This window comes from Procambarus clarkii, chromosome 65 (assembly GCF_040958095.1).
Source record: "Procambarus clarkii isolate CNS0578487 chromosome 65, FALCON_Pclarkii_2.0, whole genome shotgun sequence".
In the NCBI taxonomy this organism is placed as follows: domain Eukaryota; kingdom Metazoa; phylum Arthropoda; class Malacostraca; order Decapoda; family Cambaridae; genus Procambarus; species Procambarus clarkii.
Window position 1 is genome coordinate 20,471,004 of NC_091214.1, and position 10,530 is coordinate 20,481,533.

General features: G+C 36.6%; 1 protein-coding gene across 1 annotated transcript; it reads left to right on the forward strand.

Moving 5' to 3' along the window:
* Positions 1 to 1,196: 1,196 nt before the first annotated feature.
* Positions 1,197 to 9,750, forward strand: LOC123771081 (uncharacterized). The gene is made up of 4 exons (XM_045763399.2): positions 1,197 to 1,403; positions 3,328 to 3,402; positions 3,558 to 3,690; positions 3,863 to 9,750. The coding sequence occupies exon 4, from the start codon at positions 3,886 to 3,888 to the stop codon at positions 6,562 to 6,564; it is 2,679 nt and encodes an 892-aa protein (XP_045619355.2). The 5' UTR covers positions 1,197 to 1,403; positions 3,328 to 3,402; positions 3,558 to 3,690; positions 3,863 to 3,885; the 3' UTR covers positions 6,565 to 9,750.
* The last annotated feature ends 780 nt before the right edge of the window (positions 9,751 to 10,530 follow it).

Here is a 10,530-nt window from a genome sequence, read left to right on the forward strand (position 1 = left end):
ATCAACCAGGTATCAACCAGGTATCATTAGAAAAATTAGCTATGGGGGGTAGATGGGGTGAAGATGGTGGTGAAACAGGACGTGAAGTGGAAAGTGAAACAGGATGTGAAATGGAAAGTGAAACAGGACGTGAAATGGAAAGTGAAACAGGACGTGAAATGGAAAATGAAACAGGACGTGAAATGGAAAGTCAAACAGGACGTGAAATAGGACGTGAAGTGGAAAGTGAAACAGGACGTGAAATGTGCGTTGAAGAAAGTAAGGAAGAACATGACGTATTGATGATAGAGGATAGTCAGGAGAATGAACTTTCTAGTAGTGTTAGCGTTCAACCTTCTGTAGTGACAAATGTTGAAACAAAGGTTAAAGTAAAACGGTATAGAGAAATAAGAAAGAACTTAGATATGAATAAGATCACCTTTGATGTTAGTAGCTGTTGTGCAAATGAGGAGAAAGCAAAAATGTTACAGTGTTGGGAGAGTCTGTCTGAGAAAATCTCGTATCTCATGGAATGTGACAGACAGGGCAAAGGTAGTTTTATTAAATCATGGATGAAAGTAGAGTGAGAATATTATCTTGGAGCGTTAATGGGTTAAAATCTAGTGCGGTGGATGTACACTATTATACTCTTAGATAGTACTATATTAACCTGATATGTTATATGGGATTCTTGTATTTGTACTCACTGAATTTGTGCGCCCCTTGAGGGACTTGAAGTATGGGAAGGGGTAGAAATAGCCTAAGCTAATCTTTGAGTTTTTTTTTTTTTTTTAACTTGTCTCAATAAACCTACTTGAACTTGGAAGACCATTATGTATTAAAGTGTCAACTTATGGATAACCATAGAAATAAGGAAATAAGTAGTGTACCACTTCAAATTGTTTGGATGTGTGATAATGATATGATAGACAGAATACTTAGGAACTACAAGAATTTTGCCCCAATGATTGTAACACTTACTATATTAATATGCAATGTTAAATGTTGTATTGTGATTTGTGTATCTGTACTCACTGAATTTGTGCGCCCCTTGAGGGACTTGAAGTAGAGGGGGGTAGAAATAGCCTAAGCTACTCTATCCCTTTGAGATGTATTTTTTCTTGTCTCAATAAACATACTTGAACTTGAACTTGAATATAACTAATAATGTTTATTATTATTATATATGGTGTCCCTTGTGAAGAGGGTGGGGGAGGTTGTGTACGAAAAGTGTGTTTACATTATGGGAGGCGCCGTGTGTACGAATTGACCGAGTCACCAGACGGGAGCTCAGTCTCGCATTTCCGTCTCAGATTTAGACCATTCCTCGTGGATCTTGAACCCCAGAGGATGCTCTACGGTGCCTTGTGCTGTGTGCAGCTGACAATGAGAGCGTTGTGAGGGAGAGGAGTGTGAAATATGGTGTACGTACCAGTCAACACAGTTGTTGCACAATGGGTGTTTTATTTTGTACCATTTTCAAATTTACGCTCACGTCTGTGGGCCATCATCCCAAGTCCTCTCACAGGCAATATGGTCATAAACTGCTGCCACCAGGGCAGGAGGTAGGGGCCCTGGGGGGCCAGGCACTCCTCCAGGGCGGTCCGTCTAATTACCACAAGCTTTACAAAGCTTCCTGGCAATACGTTAGTAATGAATAAATATGATAGGTTAGGTTGACCTAACTTAACCTAGTCTAACCTAACCTAACTGACCCTTGGATCGTCGACTTGATTTGGCGTCACCAGCTCTTTATTTTCGTCTAATTTCTTTATAAAAAGATACTTTTTCAGATTAAAAATATGTTTTTTTGTGTTGTACATTCAGCACCAACATTATAATGAGTAAATATATCATATTTATTCATTACTAACGGTTTGCCAGGAAGCTTGTGTAGCTTGTGGTATCTTGCGGTAATTTAGACGGACCGCTCCAGGGCGCTGCTTCCCAGACCTCCCTCACTCACTGTTAGGTTCATCTCCTTCCACAGTGATGAGTTCACTACCCTGCCTCCCTCCCACCACAGTCTACCCTGCCTTCCTCCACCATTAATGGTAACGATTAAGACTATCAAACTTATTTTTACGCCAAATTCATTACCTCTCGACTCGCTCGGGGATCCTGGGTTCGATCCCCAGGCAAGACATCAGTTGTTGGGCACGGTTGCTTCCACCTAATACCTCTGTTCATCTAGCATTAAATAGATACTCGAGAGTTAGGCAAGTGTTGTGGGTTGCATGTTGGGGAAGGTGAGTAGTCATAATACAAGGTAAGAATGTGAGGTGAAAGGTGAGGTTAAAATGCATAAATAAAATTGCAGACACCTAATGGTGAAGAGAAAGAGGTGAAAAATAGAAATTAAGAGAAAGAAAATGAGATCCTAATGTGCATTTAACTATGTACTAGTGAGAAAAGCAAGCATCAACAGCAACGAGTCTCGATGTTGTGTTTGAGAGCCTAGTCGACAAGACGGCGTCTGTGAAGAACAGAGGCAGGAAAGATTATTTTAGGATAAGGTCAATCAATAGGATGATATGAGTTCATAACATGAGAAGAAGAGAGAGCATTGTTGGTGTCTGTGGCTTTAACACTTCTGTGGCTTTTTTTTTCAGTCTGTCATTAAGAGTATGGCTAGTTTTGGCAAAGTACAGTACTGTATTGGAAAGGCTAAGAGATACAGGAAATAAAATAATCAGCACCACTGGAAGCAAGAGGGGCGGTGTGGAATAGATTACTAGGACGTGTGTTGGTTTGTCGAAAAGTGAGTTTTACGTCAAAAGAGGATGGAGGGTATTGGATTTTTTAGTTCAGATATAAGAGAAGAGACGCATTGTTCCTAGTGTTGAAAGAAAGTTTTTATATTGAGAACAGGCACAGTCAAAAATTTAAGGAATAGCCAAGGCAAAAGACTTGAAAAGAAATTTCAGAATCAAGAAACTGCGAGTCACTGATGTGTAGGACCCAGAGGAAAAGGGAGGCAAGAACACTTTTCTTAACAGGTAGATGATAGGACAAAAATTGATGTACCTATCACTGTACGTAGGTTATGATAGACAGGGAAAGAGAATCGGACACAGCTGTGAACAATATACATTTAGGAAAGGAAGGAGGTACTGTAATTGGATTTCCATATAACTTTGAAATTTATAGGAGCTAGATTGCTTAGAGAGAAGAAAAGGCCGGGAAAGTCTAGTCATGAAGCCAAAGAGCAATATTACTGTATCAGTGAAGCTGGAGAGAGGGAGGAGTATCATTAGTAGGAAGGCAGACTTGCATGTATAGAGAACATTACATATACAAATTCAATTCAATTAATACCCATATTTTAAAAACATAATATCTTTTCAGGTACTACAGTACTTTCTTCAAGTTGGGCTGCATAATTCCTTCCACTCCCACGGTTTACCATACATTTTAAGGCATGTAAGTGAAGCAAGGTTTTTTATAGAATGTTATATCTAATGAACTACAGAGTAACTACAGTGTGTTCTAACTATAGTAGTTGGAACACTAAATTTATTAAAGTATTGGTTTCTTGACCCCGGAAAGAACACTGAAAGTTTTTGGTTTCTTTACAGTGTGCATTATGGTGGGTCTGGTGCCCTCTGTGGTTCCGGAAGCATAACAGAAGAGAAGCAAAATCACCCGTCAAGAAAAAGGAAGAACATTCCAAGGTTGAAGTACAAAGCTCCAAATTTAGGGCAGACTTGGGTAATATAACATTGTACACAAAAATATATTTTTAATACAAGTAAATGTACCATATTATATTTTATAATCTGAGTATTAAGAGGCTGAGACATGCTGCAATTCATAATGTATGCTGGTCACACATATAAAGGAATTTTTTAAAAATAATCTAAAGCTTTTCAACAAATTATAGGCATCCACAGAACCCTTGAGAAAATGGATAGCCAAGGCGATGGCCCAACAAGTTCATCCAAAACTAAGGCCTCACAGTTGAGGCAAATGAAATATTTTAAGTGTTCTCCCTCACAAAACAAAGATGAACCATCTGTTCAGAAACCTGTTAATCAAACTGTGTCTACCAATATTTGTCATAGTAACTTGAGTAGTTTAAATGAAACTCAAAGTCATACAAAAGTGTTTCCATTGGCTTCGAAATTGTCTACCAAACCTTCAACAAAGATTACGGTACAGGTGAAAAATGATGGGGATAAAGGTAACACAACACCTCCCCATGAAACTAAGACAAGCCTGTGCCAAAATATCAGAAATAAAACAACTAGAAAAATCTATTGTTACACATGTGAACGTTTAGTAGTAAAAAATGAAATCTATAAACACCTCTATTTTGGTAATCTTCAATGTAAAAACTGCACATTTAAAATTGAAAAATGTCAACGGTTCCCTGAATTGTTTTCATCTAGGACCAATTTATGTAAGAAAACCAAAAAACGTCATGAATTTACAAAGTGGATCACAGATGCTGTACAATATATATCATATTCCATTCGTAAAGATCTTACTCTAGCGAGTTTTTGCACTAACTCTAAAAATTCTCCATCTTTTTCCGAGATCAACCAAGCTATCACTAGTTACATTAAGACGGTGCTTTTCTTAGGAAATGTTAAACCATGGAAGTCTGCCATCCTAGTTTGCAAAGATTTCTTAAGTACAACCCCATCAGCTAAAATTTTAGTAACAGATCCCAAGGCAGATGAGAGAGTAAAAGGTGTGTTAAATAGAACATTCCTTGATGTAACTAAGAGGCCGCAAAGTGAGAAAGATTTACCTCCAAGACAATCAGGTACATTGCTCAAAACATTTGATGGCAGTGATGGTAGAAAGTCAGGCACGGGACCTAAACCAACACAAGACGAAAATGAGCATAGAAAATTGTGCACGGAACCCAAACCAACACAAGACAAAAATGAGCATAAAAAATTGTGCACGGAACCCAAACCAACACAAGACGAAAATGAGCATAGAAAATCGGGCACGGAACCCAAACCAACACAAGACAAAAATGAGCATAGAAAATTGTGCATGGAACCCAAACCAACACAAGATGAAAATGAGCATAGAAAATCGGGCACGGAACCCAAACCAACACAAGATAAAAATAATTATGAAAAATCAGGCATGGAACCCAAGACAATACATGACAGCAATGATGAGAAAATTTTAATCAAATGCAAACAAACATGTGGCAACAGTTATGACAATAAGTCAGGCATGGTGCCACAAACAACATATGGCAATAGTAATGGCAATACATCAGACATGGTGCCACAAACATGTGGCAACAGTGACGACAATAAATCAGACATGGTGTCACAGGTAACATGTGGCAACAATGATGACAAAAAATCAGACATGGTGTCACAGGTAACATGTGGCAACAATGATGACAAAAAATCAGACATGGTGCCACAAACAACATGTGGCAACAATGACGACAATAAATCAGACATTGCACCACAAACAACTTGTGATGTCAGAGAATCAGACAGGGTGCCACAAACACATTATGACAGCAGTGATGCCAGACAATTAAATACTGTGCCACAAACAAAACATGGTCACAACGATGGCAGAAATTCAGACATAATGCCACAAACAACATGTGGCAACAGTGATGGCAATAAATTAGACATAATGCCACAAACAACATGTAGCAACAGTGATGGCAATAAATTAGACATGGTGCCACAAACAATACCAGCTAGTAATGGTGTCATAAAATCAGACACAACACTGCAAACATGTAATCTTAATAACAGTGAAGAGCAAAACACAGCACTGCAAACTACTAATGACGATTATAACAGTAAATATGATGATATCATTACATTTTCTGATGGGGATACAGATGAGAATTCAAATGAAGCTGGCTCACTGGCAAATGCTAGCAACACTCACTTGTTATCCATGGAACATCTGGTAGAAAGATGCAAATCTCCTGTGTTATTTAGTGATATTGATAATTCCAATGAAGATACTGTTGATGGCGAGGCAATGAAGCAATATATTCAAAGTTTCAATGTACAGAAAATAACAAAATCTTCTGAATCCCAAACATTAAGTGGCTCACATAAAAAAAATATCAGGACATCTATGTGCAATAGGCCAGATATAGAGAGTTTATCACTTCCAAAACGGGAGGAGATCAATTTTCCTGATTCCGATAGTCTGGATCAGTTAAAAGATAACGGAAACTGCAGCTCAGTGGATAAAAAAGTTCCGAGATCAAAGGGGAAAAGGAAACACTATACTGCTGGGCCTTCCAGTGTTAAGAAAAAAATTAAAATTGAAAAACTCAGTGCGAGACATGAAGAGTCTGTGGGGAGTGATTCAGAACTTGAGATCCAACAGGAAAAGTTTAGCTTCATATCCCCACTTAAACTGATAGATGGTCGGTATTTAGTTTTACGTAGTCCTCAGAAGTGCCCTGATGAGTGTCCTGAATGTTATTGTTCTTTGTACCCATCCAATGTTACTGTCAGTTGCTCTACATTTGTTATACAGGTTGTGTGCCCAGACTGCTCACTCCATATATATATTTTACCAGTTTTGAAAGAGCGATTAGAGTTGCAAAAGAGAATAATGGGACTTGCATGAGAAACTTAAAGCTGGTATATACAGTAGTTATATTGTTTACAATTTGCCTGTCTAATTGCTTTGTCAGTATTTGATCTTTACTGCTTTATGAGAAGCTTATTGATTGTACGAACATTTCCAGAGTGTTATAACATCCAACCACCCTAATATTAATGCTGAAGCCGTTTCATTCAGCTACAGATGGATATTTTGTTGATACATTCTGTTTATTGTGTATCAAACTTTTTATTTTCCAATACTAAAAACGAAGTGTGAAGCTGCAGGGAGACTTTTGAGAAGCACTTCTAAATAAGAAAAACATTTATGTGGTATAAGTAAAAGGGTATAAGGTGGAAGGCGAGTTATTCCAGTTGAAGGACATCATTGAAAGTTTTTAGTACTGTGTTGATAAAAAGAGAGTGAGACAACTTTAAAATGTTTTATGAAGGATTTGATTGTAAAATTGAGTGTGTTTAAAGTATTAAGGGACAGTAATGCAACCCAAACATTTGAATTTTGTCTTAAAATTGAAAAGTATTTAACACTTTGAGGTTCCACAGACTATCTCGTCACTCATTTTTCTACTGAATGTGTTCCAACGACGCAGTACTGAGTCACTCATTAAAATATTTTTTAAAAATTTAAATTTTATCAGATCAATCTGGTAGTGGTTTTAAAATAAGCGCCTTTAGATTGCACACAATTTGATACCAAAATCAAAGATATAACATGAAACTTGATGTCCAAACACTTGAAATATTATAAATAGGCCTATGGTCCGAATATTAAAATATTTGTTAAAATTCTATTTATTGTCCTATTATCTTGGGACTAGTTTTAAAATGCGCGCCTTTTTATTGCGAACAATTTGATACCAAAATGAAAGATGTAACACAAATATTTATGTCAGAACACTGGAAAGTTATAAATAAATTTGTGATGATGAGCGTCCAGAATTAAAATATTTGTTAAAAATCCAGTTATTGCTCTATTATTCTGGGACTAGTTTTAAAATACTCGCCTTTTTATTGCGAACAATTTGATACCAAAACGAGCGACGTAGCACGAAATTTGATGTTATCAAATTGAACGAGTTGAACATTAGGTTGCAATGTACAAAATGGTGCTCGTTCACGGGTAACTTTAGGCTTTTCTGCGGGGAGGCACTCCAGCCTTTTGTACATTTTATTCATACACATCTGTAGGGAATTTAATTGCGAACACAATGATACCAAAATGAGCAACGTAGCACGAGAATTAAGGTAAAAAAATGGAAAGAGAATGCACATGTTACTGATTTTGTGCGTTTTTGCCGACTTTACGCTTTGCTGTTGGGAGTCACGCTAGGCTTTTGGACATTATATTTATACACACCTGTAGAGAATTTAATTGCGAACACATTGACGATACCAAAACGACCGACGTAGCACGAGAATTAAGGTGAGAAAGCTGGAACGAGTATACACATTTGGGTGTCACCGCGCGCTTACCCGCACGGAGGGGCCACGTTCCCCCTGTCAACCGCGAGTTTCCACGGAGCGCGAAAGTGTTAAGGAGTTGTAGTACCTTAATAAATCTGATTTTATTTATTTATTTATATATATATACAAGAAGGTACAATGGGTTTATGAAAGTACAGTACATAGCATTGATGTTTTTATGTTCTTGTAAAGCCACTAACACACAGCATTTCAGACAGGTCCTTAATCAAACTGATAATTTTAAGAAGGTAATTTGTAGCAAAATTGATAAAAAAATAAAAAGTACATTGTAAAAAAAAATTTGAAGAAAATTAGTAGGTACATTTTAGTAAAAATCTGAGGATTATCGACAGGTACATTGTACAGGTAGCATAATTTGAGGATTATTTCAAGGTACATTTTTTCAAGGAAAATTTTTGAAGTAAAATTTTTTGATTCAACATAACCACCATAATACAAGATGATGGCAGTGATTACAATGGTGAAGTTATATGGCTTAGGCGCACATTTTGGAGTAGCCCACAATACAGTGTGAGTGTGATGCATTAAGTAGAAAACTATGAGCATGAAATTAGGTACTTTTTGGTGTTACTTTTGAATGAGGAGTAGATTGGACAGCTTTTTAATTCATTAAGGTGAGTTCCATAGACTAGGTTCCTTTTTTTGCATAGTGTGTTTACACAGGGGAAACAAAAATTAGTACTGTAGTAGTTAGTAACAGTTGATTGGTTGACATTTGAGAGGTGGGCCAAAAGAGCAGAGCTCAACCCCCGCAAGCACAGCTAGGTGAATACACACATACTATGCCCTCACATACTTATAACTCTCAGCCTGTAAAAGCTACTAAAAGTAAAAACTGTATGTATATACACACTGTATACCGCATGTTATATTTGTTTTTGTTATTAAATTGATGAAAAGAGTATTTTATAAAGTTTGAAGTGTGTGTGTGTGAAATGTAATGTGATTCCTTCTGTATCAAGATGTGTGTCTATATATGCTGTACTTGCATGTACAGTATATCCAACTACAATGTGCAAATGACAAATGTGTGCCTTGAGATATGTACCCAAACCTTTTAGTACATAAATAACTGTGGGGAAGTAGGTGCAAAAATCTAGACTGTTGCACACAAAGAGAGTCCACCTTTTGTATTATTGGACTACTAAAGAGTACTGTATTTAAAATATGCAAAAATCCTAGCCTCTCCTTTTTAAATTTTTTTTATATATACTGTACACGAGTTCTTACATTCCTGTACAGCCACTAGCATGCATAGTGTTTCGAGCAGGTCCTCAATCCCAACTCTTTCCCGGAATACGACCCGCCAAATTGTTTAACAACCAGGTACCCATTCACTGCTGGGTGAACAGAGGAGACAGTTAAGGATTGGCACCCAGTCAATCCTCCCCGGCCAGGATACAAACCCAGGCCAACGTGTTCCTAGCCTAGTACATATATGTACTATATTAGCCCTAAGGTTGCTTATATTATGCCAAAGAGGGGTTATGTTTTTGCAGATTTGAAATACTCTGTAGTCAAGATTTTGTACACATTCTCCCACAATTGCTACATGTACAGTATTACCAGAAATCATTATTGCAGATACATTGTGATATATTAATACAAAACAGTTTAATATTTTAAATTATGCGAGAGTTGTTTGTACATATGTATTTGAATTTTGTAAAAAAAAAAAAAATCCATTAAATTAAATTAAACTAAATGATTTTATTTTAATCTTTTTATATTTAAATTACTTGAACCTTTGTATTAATAATTTTAATACAAATTAACTATTCATGTACAGTCTTGTGTAATATTTGTGGTATTTGATTTTGTAATCAATACTTAATTTGTATATAGGATTTATTTTATTTGAGAAATACTATGGATATTTTGTTTCAATAACCTTAATGTTTAATTTACTTAGGAAGACGATTATCGAAACCGTACCTTACCTTATCTTGTGATGGGCCCCACTGCCCAATCTCTGACCAGGCTTCCTGGTTGGTGGTCTGGTAAATTTGTTTGCAGATTTTGAACCAGTACCTTTAATATTTTTCAAAGTGTAGATTATGAATATTTCTCAATCGCACTAGAGAAAGTTTTAGATTTTATTGTCCTGATAATTTAGGTGTTTTTATTGAGTGGATTCTAACAATGCAGTATGTTTGCACATTCTCCAAGTCAGTAATTTCTCCAGCTCTAATTGGGGCTATTATTGTGCAACAGTATTCCACCTGACTTTATTGTACTGTGCATTAAAAATAGCAGCAAGTGTCACTTGAAAATCAGAGTTAAAAAATTGCTGAATGCTATAATTCAATTATGTTTACTAAATGAAGATACTGTATTTTAATTTAAAGAGGAATTTTTATAGGGTAAGCAATGCTTACCACTGTCACTGGATTTGCCTTGAGGAATTTGCAGACACCACACTGGAATTATGGTTAAACTGTGTTCTCTAAAACGTGACATATCCCCGAGGCATTCCTCTTGCCTC